The 18,229-nt window shown below is 47.8% G+C and overlaps 1 protein-coding gene across 1 annotated transcript in view; it reads left to right on the top strand.

The window, feature by feature from the left end:
• Positions 1–18,229, top strand: part of LOC119970925 (mucin-6-like) — a 238,661-nt gene that overhangs the window by 157,761 nt on the left and 62,671 nt on the right. The window contains exons 24-25 of the mRNA XM_038806035.1: positions 6,123–6,362; positions 16,272–16,428. Coding sequence (XP_038661963.1) covers positions 6,123–6,362; positions 16,272–16,428 — 397 coding nt within the window. The remainder of the gene's footprint in view (positions 1–6,122; positions 6,363–16,271; positions 16,429–18,229) is intronic.

Genomic DNA, 18,229 nt, shown 5'->3' with positions numbered 1-18,229 from the left:
CATGTTCCGTAGCTGATTGGAGGAGTCCCAGAGGCTAAGGGCGCAGGAGATACCACTGGCAATGCTTGGCATCGAGGCCAGTACTGACAGGGTGGTGACTGCAGTGTAGAGGTCTGGAGCACGACGTCAGCACCATGAATGGTGGTGTCCAAGGTGTGGCTTAGTCAGTGATGACCATGGCTTAGTCAGAGGGACCTTTCTAAGGCGCTGCAGACCATGTCCCAGTCTCAGGTGGGCATTCCTGAGGTGCTCCAGACCTTGTCCCAGTCCTGAGGACTGTCAACCAGATGCAGGTGGACATTCGTAGGTGCTGCAGAGCATGGCCCGTTCACACAGGGGTATCACCGAGGGCATCAACACCATGGTGCGGACATTGGGGAGCCGCTAAGGCTGGCAGACTCAGATGATGCAGGGCATCCGGAGCTTAATCTAGCTGCCCCTCCATCCAAAGGTGACCCGCAGGACCCTAAAGGCACCAATTGAGAGGAGGGATCACTGGGAGGCCGACCCGGAGTCCCCAACAGGGAAACGATGGCAATCACTAGTTCTCCCGAGTCCACCCCTGGCAACGGCCCGTCTCAGGGTCAGCGTGCGGATCAGGGTGGCACGGTGAGGCATCAGCTGCCGGCAAGTTGGCAGGGGATCTCCAGCCCCAGGCCCAGCAGGCGAATCAAAGGCTCCAAGGCTTGGTAAGAAACAGGAGTTTCTTACTCTGATGTGTATCCTGGGGACACACCTACACGTAATGGTAGAGCACAGAGGGCTAAGCACGTAGAAGATCACTGAGAGGACAGTGGGGGGGCAGGGAGAGTGGTACCATCAGAAGCTAGGGACAGTTGGGGTCACTATTGTTCTTGTATTAAAACACATTACGTCCAAGACTTGTGAAGCCTCCGTCACGCTGGCCTGCACCTCGCCTTCCCCACCTTCACCCATTTGCCCAGGCTCCCTGCTAGCAGACCCCACCCCCACCGAGGCATGCCACCTGCTGGTGATGGGTGTGAACGCGTACTCAGCAGACAGACAGGATTCAGACAATGGAATAAATTGAGGAGCACCAGAGTCCAGCTCACAGTAAATTATCATCACCCTCTTGCCTTGTATATTGATGCATTGACAGTGCTGGCACAGGCCCATCACTCTGGTGTGATGTAACACAGACCCTGGTAGGGTGGAACATGGTGACGGGAGGGGGGGGGGGGGAGGGAACACGGTTGTGGGGGGGGGGGGGCAGTGGCTGGGATGGGAATGAGGTGTGATGATGGATGGAGCCATTTCCTATGAGAAGTGGATGAGGGTGCGAGCCTCCCTGGTCCTGCGGGCATGCCGGACACTCGTTGCCGGCTGTCCTCTGGCTGGTCCCGCAGGTCCTCCTTGGGCTCATCCTCCAGCCCTTTCGGCCCCAGCTCTTCTTCATCCTCCTCCTTAGTGGTGGCCGGATATTTCTCCTCCTTCACCTCCAGCATGTTGCCCCACTGCCGTGCCAGGTTGTGGAGAGCACAGCAGACAACCACAAATTGGGTGACTCTCTGGGGGGCTGTACTGAGGTGCACCAACCGAGTGGTCGAGACATCGGAACCCATTTTCTGCAACCCAATGTGGCTCGGGTGGCCACATGGTCCTCGTTAGATCAGGTCTCCGCATCGGTCACTGGCCTCCGTACTGTAGTTAACCAGGATCGAAGTGGGTACCACTTTGGGGCAGCAGGGTAGCATGGTGGTTAGCATAAATGCTTCACAGCTCCAGGGTCCCAGGTTCGATTCCCGGCTGGGTCACTGTCTGTGTGGAATCTGCACGTCCTCCCCCTGTGTGCGTGGGTTTCCTCCGGGTGCTCCGGTTTCCTCCCACAGTCCAAAGATGTGCGGGTTAGGTGGATTGGCCAGGATAAATTGCCCGTAGTGTCCTAAAAAGTAAGGTTAAGGGGGGGGTTGTTGGGTTACGGGTATAGGGTGGATACGTGGGTTTGAGTAGGGTGATCATGGCTCGGCACAACATTGAGGGCCGAAGGGCCTGTTCTGTGCTGTACTGTTCTATGTTCTATGTTCTATCCCCCAAGAGCCGACCGGTCACCCTGGAGTGTCCCTTGAAGGTGCTGGGGATCTCCCAATGCTCCAAGATGCAGCTGCCGTGCACATTCCCTGGGATCCGTGCACACACAGGCATGATCTTCAGGTGGTGGTGGTACACAAGTTGGATATTCAGTGAGTGGAACACTTCCTGATAATGAAGGGCACTCCCAGACCGCACGGTGTGTGCAAGGTGACATACGTGCCATCTATTACTCCTGAACCTGGGGCATCCTGGCGATGGCAGAGTATCCTGCTGCCCGGGTATCTTGTTGGACTTAGTCCATTTCAAAGTTTATGAAGTCATGGTGCCTGGGCAAACAAGACATCCGTGAATTCACAAATGCACGTGTGGGTTGGCTGGGAAATGCTGCACAATTTCTCGCTCAAGCCCTTTAATGATCCTGAGGTATAAATGTTCAGGGCCATGGTGAACTTGATGCCCACTGGGAGCGTGATGCCAGGTCCGCAAGGACATGGCACAGGTGCCACACTGTCTCCTTGTTGAGGTGGAGCCTCCAGCAGCACATGCTGTCCGACATCAGTACAGCGACATCTGTACACCTTGGGCCATCACCAGCACCCCCTTCTGTGTGCCCCCCTGGCCGGATGGGCGGCCAGGTCCTCAGAATGTGGGCCGGGGCCCTGCATATGGCCGCCGCCTCGGGCCTCTGTTAATACTGTTGTCACCGCCTTCTCCGGCGTCTGGGCACGTGGCCTGCTAGCAGCACCGCAAAGCATTTTCCTCAGGGTCCACAATATCATCCATATCTGTAAGGAATTGGAGAGGGTGAGAGATTGACAATCATATATGACTACCATCCTGGACCGGCGGTCCAACAGGCTTCCCCCACCCTCACATCCCCTTTCATTCCTCATGGTGCCATCCATCACGCCCTGCATACATACCCCGACCTGCAGTATGGGCCCCTGGGCAACGGACCTTTGACACTGTGCCCCAGACACCTGCTGGAAATGTTACCTGGACCAGGTGCTGGTTCACTCCCTGATCCACACACGCACCCTCTTGTCGTGGCGATATCCCTGATGCCTTGGCCCAGTTCTTGGGTATTAGAATGTTGGCTCCTGCGTCTGTGGTGTTGATGCCTCCGGAGTTCAGGCAAAGTGTCCGGGCCTCACTGCCTGATTGGGATGCTAGGCAGTAACAACTGCCTGTTTCGTGGCACGCCTACCCACGGAAATCCGCTAGGGACGTGTGAAATGCTCACATTACGTGAATTGCCAATTCCCTATCAGCAATAGCTTCAGCTGTGCAGCCAGTAGCCGTCACAGTCAGTGGGAGTTAAAGTGACCTTCATCAGATTACCACCACTGACAGGGCTCTGTCACGGGCTGATCGGTGGGACAGACAGGCAGCAGCTGGAGCTACCCCAGTTATGGGTATATATGATCCAGGGGATGGAATGCTGGACCCGCGGGTGCTGGACCACCAGCTTCCAGCACAGGAGCAACCCCCCCCCACCACTGATGGAGGCCCACTCTCCCATCCGAGCCACTGGGGCAGCAACCCCAGTGCCTACGGGCTGATTGACCGATTTCAAAGATGGGTAATCACCTTCACGCCAGCCATTCCACTTCACACTTTGGTTTTTAAATAAGTATCCTAAACAGCGCCCACTTAACCGCTTACTGGGGAGACGATTATATCATTGGTGACTGTTCGATTGGGCCCCTTCCCTTTAATAGTATGGAGATTGGATTTAATTGGTGATTATTTACATCCTGCCACGCTGCGATGGGATTCACATCTCGCCAACAGAAGTGGTTAGATCGTAAACCAATCGATGACTTCAGCCTCACCCGTGACCTAAGCTGCCCACTCATTTTCGCGCCTGGTGCAATGAGGCCGGTAGATTATGCCCAGAAACTTTTCTGTCAGATTGCGCAGACTAACTTGGGTTCAGAGCGGAGCGTATTTGACCAAAGCCAATCTGTGTGCTTAAAGGGACATTGTGTTACTGAAATTGTTTTAGTTTAAAACATAGGGCGAAATTCTCTGACCCCCAGCAGGGTTGGAGAATCGCCTGGGGGCGCCTAAAATCCCACCCCCGCCGTGGCAGAAATTCTCCGCCACCCGGGAAGTGGCGGCGGCGGAATATCGCCACTCCGATCGGAGAGGCCCCTGCGGTGATTCTCCGGCCCGGATGGGCCGAAGTCCCGCCACTGGGAGGCGTCTCCCGCCGCCGAGGTTTAAACCACCTCTGGAACGGCGGGCTCAGCGGCGCGAGCAGGCCCCCGGGGTCCTGGGGGGGGGCGGGGGGCGATCGAACTCCGGGGGGTGCCCCCATGGTGGCCTGGCCCGCAATCGGGGCCCCCGCTCAGACTCCGGGCCAGTGCCCTGGCTGCACTATTTTCTTCCGCGGCCACCACGGCCTTCGCCATGGCGGAAGTGGAAGAGACCCCCACATCGCGCATGCGCCGGCAGTGACGTCAGCAGCCAGCTGCCGTTGACGTCACTGCCGGCGCATGCGCGGACCGGCGAAAGCCTTTCGGCCAGCCCCGCTGCTGGGGGCACTGGTTTTTTGCGCCGGTCTTCTGGTGGCAACCGTTCCGGCGCGGGGCTGGCCCCCAAAGGTGGGGAGAATTCCCCACCTTTGGGGAGGCGCGACCCCTGAGTGGTTGGCGCCAGTCCCCTACTCCGGGACCCTCCGTCACGCCGGGTAGGGGAGAATGCCGCACATAATTTGTAATCAATGTTAATCTGTGTGTTTGTGAAGCGAGGGGAAGTCAAGGAGTATTGTATCATAATGCAACATTTTATCTTTGATAAACGTTGTTAAAATTAATTGGCGGTCCTGTTTTTCCGTTTTTTCAGGTTTTTATTGAAAAACAGTATAAGTTACTGGCCAGGATTCTCCCCTACCCGGCGGGGCAGGGGGTCCCAGCGGGACGGAGTGGCGTGAACCACTCCGGCGTCAGGCCTCCCCAAAAGGTGCGGAATTCTCTGCACCTTTAGGGGCTAGGCCCGCGCCACCGGCCGGCGCGAACGGCCTTTGGCGCCCTGCCAGCCGGAGCCGAAAGGCCTTTGCCAGCCGGCGGAAGTCCGCGCATGCGCCGGAGCGTCAGCGGCTGCTGACGTCATCCCAGCGCATGCGCAGGGGAGGGGGTCTCTTCCACCTCCGCCATGGTGGAGACCATGGTGAAGGCAGAAGAAAAAGAGTGCCCCCACGGCACAGGCCCATCCGCCGATCGGTGGCCCCTATCATGGGCCAGGCCTCTGTGGGGGCACTCCCGGGGGCCAAATCAGCGCGCGCCCCCCCCCCCCAGGACCCCGGCACCCACCCGCGCCACCAATCCCGCCGGCACCAGAGGTGGTTTAATCTACGCCGGCGGGAAAGGCCTGTCAGCGGCGGGACTTCGGCCCATCGCGGGCCGGGGAATCGCCACGGGGGCCCGCCGACTGGCACGGCGCGATTCCTGCCCCCGCCAATTCCCGGGTGGCGGAGAATTCGGGACACGGCGGGGGCAGGATTGACGCCGGCCCCGGGCGATTCTCCGACCCTCCGGGGGCTCGGAGAATTCCGCCCACTGTCTTTTGAGCCAGGGTTCCATTCTGGGATTTTTCTGCCTAGTTATAACACCATCTGGGATCATAACAATATCTTGAAATAATAAGAATCATGAAATGTATGGATTTTTGAAGTACAGTCATAAGCGTTCAATAATATCTAATTATTTTGTGTTTGAGGTTCCTTTTCATTATTCACTGGTATCTTTATCATCAGATATTGGATTAGTCTCCTATCCAAATACCTTGAGGTTTTCTTCCTTTTTCTACTTAATTCCAGAGATGTATCGTTGAGTTGAGGCAGTCTCTGGAAATGAGCCACTATATATTTTCATGAAATAATTTGTACATTCTCAGATTTGTTTCTGATCCTTGATCAGTATCATTAAGTAATTATGAAATATATGGGTGAAAGTTTATATTTGATATTGAATTTTAATTTGTTAAGCTCATTGACTAATTTCAATTCTTACGTGCATTAGCTAAATTTTAACATTTAAAAAAATTATGTGCTTCCATTTTGTCAGTTTGCAGTGTGCGGCCTGTGTGGTAATTACAATGGTAATGTGGACGATGAATATATAACCCAGAACAAATATTTAGTCTCCAACGTACTGGACTTCGCAAATTCTTGGAAGGAGGATCCAACATGCAGGGATGTGACTGAAGTTGTATTTCCATGTCATAAAAATCCATATCGTTTGGCCAGGGCTGAAAAAATGTGTGCTATAATTAATAGTAAGACATTTGAGTCATGTCACAAACTGGTGAGTATATTTAACAGTCAAGATCTTATTGTAATTCTTCATTGCTATGACAGAAATTAAATACTTTTAGGGCTGAAATTTGTCAGTTTCTCTCACTTTGCTACTGTAAATCTGACACAAATTTGAATTTAAAGAAAATTCAGCTTTGTGCATCAATGAGGTTCCCACTAAACTCCACTGAAGCTCAGGTGGAACAAAACCTGAGGACATCCACCCGCTTTGGCTGTTAATTTTATAGTATGTAGTATTTACCATTGCCCACAGCATCCACAGGGTTAAAACTGATCCTTCTAAGAAATGCTTGCAAGGTGCAGAAAAAAGGCCTAGCGATGGCCTAGTAGAGATCTTTAAGATTCTAAAAGCTTTTGATAGGAGAGAGAATGTTTCCTCTTGTACGGAAGAGCAGAACTAGAGGCCATCAATATAAATCGATAGAGAATTCAGAAGTCTTTTCACCAACAGAGTGGTAAGAATGTAGAACTAGCTACCACAGGGCTGAAGTGAATAGAATAGAAGAATTAAATGGGAAACTAGACAAGCATATGAGAGGGAAGGGAATAGATGTTTCTGACGGTAGGTTTCTCTGGGAAAAGATAGGAGGTGGCTCGGGTGGAGCATCAACACTGGAATGGTCTGGTTCGGATGAATGACCTGTTTCTGAGCTACATGTCATATATAATCCTACATACATATGGAAAATAGTATCTATAAAGAGAGAAACACAATTAATGGTTCAGGCCAATAACCTTTAAGAACTGGAGGAAGTTCTAAATTTAACAGTTTTCAAGTACAGAAGCAGGGCGAGAAAGGAGGGGAGGAAACAACAAAAGAGAAAGGCTGCAGGGTGGAGAGTGGGAATGATTAAACATTCAATGTTCTTTGGAGCATCCTACATCCTTTTTTGTTTTAAAAATGATGATAGTGCAAGGCAGAAGTAGGCGGTAAGTAAAAAAAAACAGATAAGTCTAGAGGAGCTGGAAATGTCAATACCAGGACAATTACAAGCATCTACTGTTAGAAACAAAATAGAAGAAATGGTTATGATCGTAAGTTTTATTTTTATTCATTCATGTTTTGTGGGCATCGCGCGCAAGGCCAGTATTTATTTCCCGCACCTAATTGCCCTTGAACTGAGTGGCTTTCTTGACAATTTCAGAGCGCATTTAAGAGTCAGTTACATTGCTGTGGATATGGAATCACATGTTGGCCAGACCAGTGAATCAGATTTTTTTTTAGGATAATCATCAATGGACTTTTATTTCCAGGTTTTTATTGAATTTGTATTTCACCATCTACTGTGGTGGGATTTGAACTCATGTCTCCAGAGCATTACCCTGGGTCTCTGCATTACAAGGACCAGTGACAATAACACTTTGCCACAACCTCCAATCAATGTTGAGTGTGTAAGGGTGTGATTGCCCCAGAATTTGGGGCAGCAGGGTAGCATGGTGGTTAGCATAAATGCTTCACAGCTCCAGGGTCCCAGGTTTGATTCCCGCTGGGTCACTGTCTGTGTGGAGTCTGCACGTCCTCCCCCTGTGTGCGTGGGTTTCCTCCGGGTGCTCCGGTTTCCTCCCACAGTCCAAAGATGTGCGGGTTAGGTGGATTGGCCATGCTAAATTGCCCGTAGTGTCCTAATAAATGTAAGGTTAAGGGGGGGTTGTTGGGTTACGGGTATAGGGTGGATTTGAGTAGGGTGATCATGGCTCGGCACAACATTGAGGGCCGAAGGGCCTGTTCTGTGCTGTACTGTTCTATGTTCTATGCTCTAATTCCAGCATCCACCGTATTCTGTTTTTGTTATAGAAATACACTTTTCCAGTCACTTAAGTTATTGTCATGAAATTAATTAAGATTTGAAAACAGGCATGGCCATCACAGTGTGCAACTACCCATGCCCACAGCTTTCACTGCAGGCATTAACACACTTTGTGCTTGCTGCTCATTTGAATGATTGTGGTGTCTAGCTCAGCATGCTGTTCAGTGCCTATGTGCTTGTTCTGAACTCCGGGCTTGTGCAAGGCTTGCAGACTTAAAGATAACATGTACGTCTTAGAGCCATCCTGCACCTCTAAATGGGGAGGTGCATTGTGGTTGGAGCAGGTTGCAGAAGAGAATGTGAACAAGATGAAGATTGAATTATAGAATATGCAGAGAGCAGGCTCCATAATTTTTCAACACTGTACTTGAGCCTTGGTTGAGGAGATGTAGAGAATATAGACTCTAACGTTAAGTCTGTTTTTCTCTGCACAGATTCTGCCACACCTGTTGAGTTTATCCAGCATTTTCTGCTTTTTTTTTTCAGATTTCCAGCATCTGCAGTATTTTGCTTTTATTAACACATTATTTTTGTTTAACTGTATGCAGGTGCTGGGAATTAGTTGGGAAGTCACTTGTGACCTATAAACAGACACTAACTGAAAAGTGTTAAATGCTTTATGCTTGCAATGTGTAACTCTGTAAATGAATGCCTATAAAAGCGTTTAAAGATTGGTTCTATTCTGTCCTTCACCAACTGGCTTTCTGAATGAGAACGTGGCAACAGAGCATGGTTGCCAAAAGTTGAATGTTGGAAACTTTAGAAAAAAAATCAGACAAAATTAAAGATTTAGTGGTCATTGTAGAAAATGGCAGAAAACAATTTTAAATTATTGGGCTATGATTACCCTCCGCTGTTCCCAGAGCCCGACCTTATGAACATTGGAAGAATGAACCAGATATGTGGGCAAGAGTTACAACACTCCCAAAGAGAAAAAAGAAGTTCAGCTTTGGCATTAACACTTCCTACAAGAAATAAAATCAGAGGTATTTTGTAATATGGAGATCCATCAGTTGGTTCTTGATGAAGGTTTGGATCTTCTATTAGAATTCTTGGATTAAATTTACAAGAAAGATGAACTATTATTTATATAAATGACTAAGTCAAGGGCTGACCTCTGTGGCACACCTCTCATCACACCCTGCCAACCAGAAAAATACATATTTATGCTAACTCTATTTCCTGTTAGCTGGCCAATCTTCAATCCATGCTGATATGTTACCCTTACAACATGAGCTTTTATTTTATAAATAACCTTTGACGTGGTACCTTATCAAATATTTTCTGGAAATCAAGTACAGTACATCCACTGGTTCCCCTTTATCCTCAACGCATGTGATTCCATCAAAAGAACCTTAATAAATTGGTTAAACATTGATTTCTCTTTCACAATACCATGTTGATTCTGCCTGATTGCCTTGAATATTTCCAAGTGTCCTGCTATAACATCTTTAATGGCTGAATAATGGCTTCTCATACTTTCCCTACGACAGATGTTAGGCTAACTGGCCTGTAGTTTCCTGCTTTCTGTCCCCCTCCTTTTTTGAATGAAGGAGTTAAATTTACTATTTTCCAATCGAATGGAACTTTTCCCTAATCTAGGGAAGTTTGGAAAATTAAAACCAAAGCATCAACCAACTCATTAGCCATTTCTTTCAAAACCTTAGGGTGAAGTCCATCTGGATCAGTAGATTTGTCAGTCTGCAGGCCCAACAATTTGCTCAATACCATTTCCCTGATGATTGTAATTTTCCTGAGTTCCTCTCTCTCTTCCATTTCCTGCATTATAGCCATCTCCGAGATGTTAATTGTGTACTCTAGAGTGAAGACAGATGCAATGCTCATTTTGTTAACTCTTTTCTTATTCAATTATCTATAGAAACTCCTACAATCCATCTTTATCTTCACAGAATTGACTCACAGAATTTACAGTGCAGAAGGAGGCCATTTGGCCCAATGAGTCTCCACCGGCCCTTGGAAAGAGCACCCTACCTAACCCCACACCTCCACCCATTTCCCACACTTCCACCCTATCCCCGGAACCCCACCTTACCTTACCTTTTTCTGGACACTAAGGGCAATTTAGCATAGCCAATCCACCTAACCCACACATCTTTGGACTGTGGGAGGAAACCGGAGCACCCGGAGGAAACCCACGCAGACACGGGGAGAATGTGCAGACTCCGCACAGACAGTGACTCAAGCCAGAATCGAACCTGGGACTCTGGCGTTGTGAAGCCATTGTGCTACCCACTATGCTGCCGTGCTGCTCAAGAGTTTCTCTTGTCCTCTAGGTTTATCCACGTCATTAATCTTTGTTGCCATTCTTTGATGGTCTTTATATTCGTTTCAATCTTCTGACCTGTCACTTGTCTTTGCACAAATATGTGCTTTTTTATTCTTTAAGTTTAATGTTGTCTAAACTTTTTAGTCAGCCACAGAGGATGGGCCCTCCCCTTGGAATTTTTCCTTCTCAGTGGAATATGTCTATACTGTGCATTCTGGAATATCCCTTTAAATATCTACCACTGAACCTGGATTGATCTGTCCCTGAAGCACATTTGCCAGTTCACTTTAGCTATCTCCACTTTCATGCCCTCATAATTCACCTTATTTAAGTTTAAAATCCTAGCCCAGGAAGCAATCTTCTCTCCCTCAAACTGAATGTAAAATTCAATCATATTATGATCGCTGGATAAGTGGAAGCGGAAGAAAAGACTGATGATGAAGCATCACTGTCACTTCATCTCACCCTCTCAGCCACCAGCTCAGATACTTATATTCCATTTACTTAGGATTGGTGAGTTCTGTAAGTGGTGAAGTATCAGACACAAGTGGCCTGCAGTCAGAGCAAGTGGAGAGGGTAACTCAGTGCCAGAAAAGCCTGGAGCCAATGTCAAGGAAGCAAGGGAGAGTTCAGCACCAACTGGAGCTTGTAACCCATTCTTTCCAGTGTGGAAGAAGTAGTCAACTCCATTATCACATTTGTGGACCCAATAATGAAGCAGACTCTTATGGCTGATGTCTCAGCTTCCATTGAAGAAAAGGCAGAAGCCTGTTGTGTATTCATAGTGTTTTTAGTGTTTCATCACAAGCAGCCTTGAAGCTGAACAAGAGAACTTCAAGAGAATGACTGCTTCATCGCCCGTTTGTGCGGGCAAACATCTCAGCCTGGAGTGTTAACATCTTCAAAATAAAGCTCTACATTTTGGTTGAACCTCCAAGGCCTGTAGTCTCAATCTTGAATCCACCACATAAACCGTGAAAAAGTCGAACACCATTTGTAAGCAGTCAAAGAAATAAAATAATTGAAATAATCGCTACATGACAGTTGCCAATAGGGGAGCCAAACAACGGGTGCAGCCACCCAAGGAACCAAAAAATCCAAAGGAAACATCCTTGGAAAGAAGCCCACAAAGTGCTCCCCCCAAAGCAAACTTGGCAGCCGTGAGTACCAAGCACCCTGAAAAACAAATTTAGAGCTGGGGTTGTTGCAAAACACAAAAGAAAACAGGCTGAGTTTGGGTTGTGCCTTGTTTCAAAAGGAAGCAAGGAAGTGCTAAAAAATTGCGCGCACACACAGGTCCTTCCGGAGAAAAAAATGGCGGGGATTTTTGGCGCCATGGGACTTCTTGATGAGAATACAGAGCAATAAAGCTCATATGTAGAATGATTTGACTATTTTGTTCAAACTAACAAGATAGCATCAGATATAAAAATCCCAACATCGTTGAGCATAACAGGGGTAAAACATTTAACCTCCTTCGGAGTCAGGTACAGCGGAAAAGCCAGGCACAAAAACTTATGAAGAAATTGTGGAAATTTAGCAGGATGACTATTCACCTTCCATTAGTCATTGCAGAAAGGTCTGTGTATCATAGGCACAACCAAGAAGAAGATGAATCAATTACACAGTTTGGAGCTACCCTGAAAAGACTGTCTGAACACTGTGAATTCAGGGATGTGTTAAACGATACCATCAGAGATAGATTTGTCTATGGTTTAAGAAGCAAAGCTATTCAAAAGCGGTTGTTAACCGAATGCAACCTTACCTTAAAGAAAGTTTTGGAAGTTTTGTATCCATGAAATTGGCAGTCAAAGAAGCTAAGCTCAACAATTTGATTCAAGTACAAGAATTCACAAGATGTTGGCTGAAACATAAATGCAAACACGGGCTCGCACTAGCCAAATGTGTGCACAAATTAGGCACTTAGCAGCAGATTGTTGGTGCAAAGACATCGTGTGCAGAAATGAAAAATAATAATCTTTATTAGTGGCACAAGTAGGCTTACATTAACACTGCGATGAAGTTACTGCCTAGTAGCCACATTCGCCCTGTTCGGGTATACAGAGGGACAATTCAGAATGTCCAAATCACCTAACAGCACGTCTTTCGGGACTTGTGGGAGGAAACCGGAGCACCCGGAGAAAACCACGCAGACACAGGGAGAACATACTGACTCTGCAGACAGTGGCCCAAGCCGGGAATCGAACCCGGGTCCCTGATGCTGTGAAGCAACAGTGCTAACCACTGTGCTACCGTGCCGCCCACTTGGCAGAAAGGGCGACATTGCATGTGTTTGTTGGGAAAAAAAACAAACTTTAGGCAAAAGTTGTAGGAAGAAAGAGCCGAATAAACCAATTGGCAAGCTGAGTCAAGGAAAAAATGTACACGAGATGCAACACTGACGTCAGAACGAACTCGATTCACAGTCCGAAAATGAACTGTCATTAAATGTACGAGCTATTACAAGAAATCTATATTGGGTCACTCCATTACTGGACTTGGAGATGGACATTGGGGCAGCTGTCTCGCTCGTGCTAGAAACTACTTAGCAAGGGAAGCTCTGACATATTGCTCTGCAACCCGCGAAGATAATGCGAAAAAACACATACTAGAGAAGCAGTTCCATTGAGGGGCTGTATTGATGTAACGGTGCAATTAATTGGACAGACAACAGATTTGTTCTTGAACGTGGTCAAAGGAATGTATCTGCACTAATGGGAAGATCTAGGCGGGAACAATGAGATGAAATTTGGCCACGGTACATCCCATGACAAATTCCAAATCAGGCCTTCCCAAGATCTGAAAGAATCATGCCATTGTCTTCAACGGTGAGCTGGGAAGCATGAAGAATATCTCAGTGAAGCTGAAGATTGAGAAAGTAATTAAGTGAGATGCTTAAAGGCTAGATAAGTGCCATATGCAACAAGACCTAAGATAAAGGCAGAATTAGGACATCTGGTCAGAACAGGTGTCCTTGGACCCATTAACAAGAGTGATTAGGCTACACCGACCATTTCCATGATGAAAAGGACAGACCTGTGCACATTTGTGGTAATTTTAAAATCACTTTTAATCCTGTACTGTGTGCAGAGCAGTACTATCTGCCCCTGATTGATGATCTATTCGCTGGGTTGACTGGAGGCCAACACTTCAGTAAAATCGACCTCAGTCAATTTCAAATGTACATGAATTAGGATTCACAAAGGTTATTGATGATTGTGACACACAAAGGGTTATTTTCATACAAAAGGTTACCATTTAGCATCACTTCTGCACCTGCGTTATTCCAACAAGCTATGAACCAAATCTAAAGCGGATTAAACGGAGTCCAGTGTTACCTGTATAATGGTTGCTGGAAATAATTTTTAAAACATTTTTCCAATTAAGGGGCAATTTAGCATGGCCAATCCACCTACCCTGCACATCTTTTAGGTTGTGGGGGTGAGACCCACACAGCCACAGGAAGAATGAGCAAACTCCACACGGATAGTGACCCAATACTGGGATCAATCATGTGTCCTGGGCATGCCACCCTTGGTTACTGGAAAGAATGAGAAAGAACATCTCCACAACCTAGATGCCATACTCCAGAGATTAAAAGATTATGGATTAAGAGTCTGAAAAGTGAGGCAGAAATGTGAATTTTTCCAATCTTCAATTGAATATTTGGTTCATGTCATCGACGCCAAGGGACTGCATGAGTTACCTTCGAAAGTCAAAGCCATAACCGAGGCACCTGCACCTCAAAATGTCAACCAACTTCGATCTTTCTTCGGCTACTAAATTACTATGGAAGGTTTGTCCCTGATATGGCGACTAACCTAAAACCCTTGCACAATCTACTGTGTCAAAATAAAAAGTGGAAATGGGGGCATCAATGTGAGAGGGCATACGTGCAAGCCAAAGAAGCACTACACAAGTCAGAAGCGAAGCCCACTGCCTGGGCATCATGGTGGGCTCAGTCCACATTTAAGTGGATGTATTGAGCCGCCTGGACATATAGGGCCTCCGTGATGGCGCGGATGCACCTGTGCCCCGAAGTCTGAGCGATTCCGGACAGGTCCGCACTCAGCACCTGGAAGGAGCTTGTAGCACAAAGGTTCAGGCCGACTGTCACCTTGACGGCCACCGGAAGCAGGTGTGCCACCCCATTCCCCTGTGGTACCAGGTGCGCCATGATCAGGCCGATATGTTGCACTGTCCCCTGCTCAGTCAGAGCCTTCAAAGACATGCCCAGTCCGGTAGGTCTGCGAATAACAGGCACTTCCGGGACATGTGAGGCCTCATGCGGCATCTGCTTTACGCCTCCTCCTTCTCCTGGGCCTGTTGGGTGGCTGACAGACAATCTAGGGCAGCTGGCTCCTGTTCCACTGGGGCAGGCTCCGCTGCTGCATGTTCCTCTGCTGCACACTCCGTAGCTGCAGCTTCCTCCTCCTCGGGCAGCGGCAGCCCGTACAGCCGCAGGCATCCCCCAGGGCTGTGGCGACAAGGAGGAAGGCCACCATTGCTGGTTGAATTCTAATATCCGTTGCCTGCAGGGGCTGATAGGTAGATATGTTAGCATGGTGAATACCCCCGTGCCCAATCAGGTCCATCGGACGACAAGGTGGCACGGGTTGCCTATGGGGACCTGTCCCTCATGCCCCCCCCGCCCCATCCTCACACCCCTGGCCCCGTTGGTGCCCAGCAGCATGGGGGTTCTTGCCCTGGTGCCCAGCCCTTCTGCCAGGGGTAACATCAGCTGGGAACTGCCTTTGACAAGGGTATGCTCCATGGGCCCCATCTGGCACCCCCATAGGGGCTACAGTGGGCGTTGCCCTGAGTGGGCCGCCTGGTTTCCCGCCGGTGGGTGGTAGTCCGTTGGGCGCTGGGGATGTAGCGGAGGGTGGGGTGCACCTATACGGCGGTGTCACTCTGCAGAACTAGGGGCCAAGGTGCGTGGTCAGTGGGTTGTGCTGCAAGATGACTGCCTTGCAGGCCGTGGTAATGCCGGTCCATGCCTGGACACCACCCCAGCCACATGACCTGTTGCCCCGCAACCCCCCCCCCAGCTAGCCTGGCCAGTGTCCAGTGTCCAGTTTGGCAGCCCACAGTTGCTCCTCTCTGTGTTGTACCTTCTCTATGTCCCTCATCAGCTACAACGCCGGTTTCACGATTTTTAAAAGCTTAAGAGCACCATCGGGAATTCGGCCCATCAGAGGCCGAGTATCGTGACTGCCCCGGAGAATACAGGGTCAGGCCCACTGATGATATGCCAATGGCATTTATTATACATGCATTCTGGAATGCATTGATGTTGCTGTCACGGCAACGGAGAATTGCGATTTGGCGTGAAACCGGCCCCCGCCATGATTTCGGTGTCGGAACCAATTCTCCGCCCAATCGCATTTCCCGAATTCGGCATCAGCCGACGGAGAATCTCCCCTTTTATGTGTGATCTCCAGGTGTCGCTGCCATTGATCTAGATTTTTATAGTTAACCATATACTCTGGATGATGGGGGAATGCAAAGTCTGTGTTACGGAGAGGTCAGAGCTGAACCCAAGTACAGCATCTAATGTTAACTTCTATGACAATTAGTTTGGCCAAGGATTTGTAAGCAATACATAACTAATGATTTAAATTAAATTGGTCGGCATAGGCAAATTAAGAAAAAAACATTTTTTTAAAGATGACAAAATTAAAAGTTGGCTAAATTGCTGTATACTGGTGCTCTAAGAGTGAACAGAAGATTTCCCTTTATTTTCCATCTTTAAGAATTCCTTCAACATGCATTGCAATTTTGTTCATTGATTTGTTTCTAGGTCTATCGAATGCCATATTATGACAACTGTGTACGAGATGCATGTGGTTGTGAATTAGTTGGGGATTGTGAGTGCCTCTGTGATGCTGTTTCAGTCTATGCTAAAACATGCATTGATGCTGGGGTCTGCATTGACTGGAGAACTCCTGACTTTTGTCGTAAGTAATTTTTGTTGCTAAGGCTCTCAAAGCCATAATCATATTATCAGAACCTAGAATAACCTTAGCTGAGTCATTAAGCTGCGATTGAGGTTTGCAATGTTATCTGGGAATTTCAGGGGAGTCAATTTATACTGGAATCAGGTACTTCAAATACTTCAGAAATGGCTCCATTGAAAGCTCCCTGATGTTCCCTCATGCTCTCCTCCCAGGAGCTATAATCATGCAAACTTGGGCTGTTTGCTCTATTCCTACTCTAAGTTTTTACACCTGGTTTACTTAAAGCTGTTCCTGCAGAAGTAAAGCCTGCTGGGAACACAGTAAATCAACTGGGGTGTCAAAGCAATGCAGCATTACCCAAGGGGCCTATGGTCCTCTGGGACTGTGGCGACATTTATATTTTTACATAAAAGGAGAGTGTCATGTAACTAAATTTGCTGACAATACAAGGATAGATAAGAATGTAAGTTGTGAAGAGGAGAGGAAAAATCTGCAAACAGTTGTCGATAGATTAAATGAATGGGCAGAATATTGGCAGATGGTGTATAATTTGAGAATGTGAGGGTTTCCACTTTGACAGGAAGAATAGAAAAGCAGAGCATTATTTAAATGGAGAGGGACTTTGGAATTGCTGTCATACAGAGGGAACTGGGTGTCCTTGTACATGAATCACAAATTGTTAGCATGTAGGTACAAGTACCTGCAAGGAAATCTGTTGTCCTTATTGCTGACTTACTCATATCCTTACTACTGCTGAGGCACTGCTGCCTCACAGTGCCAGGGATCCGGGTTCGATTCCGACCTTGGGTGACTGTGCGGAGTCTGCACATTCTCCCCCTGACTGCGTGGATTTCCTCTGGCTGCTCCAGTTCCATCACACAGTTCATGTGCAGGTTAGGTGGATTGGTCATGCTAAATTGCGTCTTTGTGTCCAAAGATGTGCAGGTTAACTGGGGATATGGGGAGTGGGTCAAGGTAATGTTCTTTCGGAGGGTTGGTGCAGACTCGATGGGCCAAATGGCCTCCTCCTGCACTGTAGGGATTCTGTGATTCTATAATAGAGGAGTCAAGGGTTATGGTGGGGGGGGGGGGGGGGGGGGGAACAGGCAGGAAGGTGGAGTGAAGGCCATAAACATATCAGTCATGATCTGATTGAGCAGGCTCACAGGGTCCAATGACCTACCCCTGCTCCAATTTCTTAAGCTCTAATGTTCTTCTGAAATGTCCTATATAAATATAAGTCATTCTTCCTTTTCAAAATCTACCATTATATATTCAATGTCAATAAAACAGCAGATTCACTATTCAATGTCCAGTTACCATAAGAGTTTCAACTTCAAAGATATATAAATTAGACAGAGGACTATCAATAGATTTGCAATGGAATGCATTTTTTCTTTTTCTATTTAATATAACAGACTGTATAACAGTAAAGCAGCTTTTGCGCTCAAAAGAGTTGCCTACGTTGTGTTCTACTGTGTACATATATACCAGTTTATTCATGAAAGGATTAACGTAATTAACTAAAAAATGCCTTTTGATTAAAAGCATGATGAATCAATATTATATTTTTTCAGCAAATAAAGGTAAAGCTAAATAGGCATCAACAGCAAATTTAAAAACAGCTGTCACAGTCATGTAAAAGATATTTCCGAGTGCGCATTTCACACTCGAGGGAAGCCATAATTAGTTTCTGGCTGCCCTGGTGGAAATCCCAGTTAACCTGCAAATGTCTGGATAGAAAAAAAACCTTGGGTGGGATTCTCCCCTATCCGGCGGGGCGGGGGGTCCCGGCGGGATG

The sequence above is a fragment of the Scyliorhinus canicula genome, chromosome 9 (genome assembly GCF_902713615.1).
Source record: "Scyliorhinus canicula chromosome 9, sScyCan1.1, whole genome shotgun sequence".
Classification (NCBI taxonomy): domain Eukaryota; kingdom Metazoa; phylum Chordata; class Chondrichthyes; order Carcharhiniformes; family Scyliorhinidae; genus Scyliorhinus; species Scyliorhinus canicula.
This window is presented reverse-complemented; position numbering and strand designations above follow the sequence as displayed.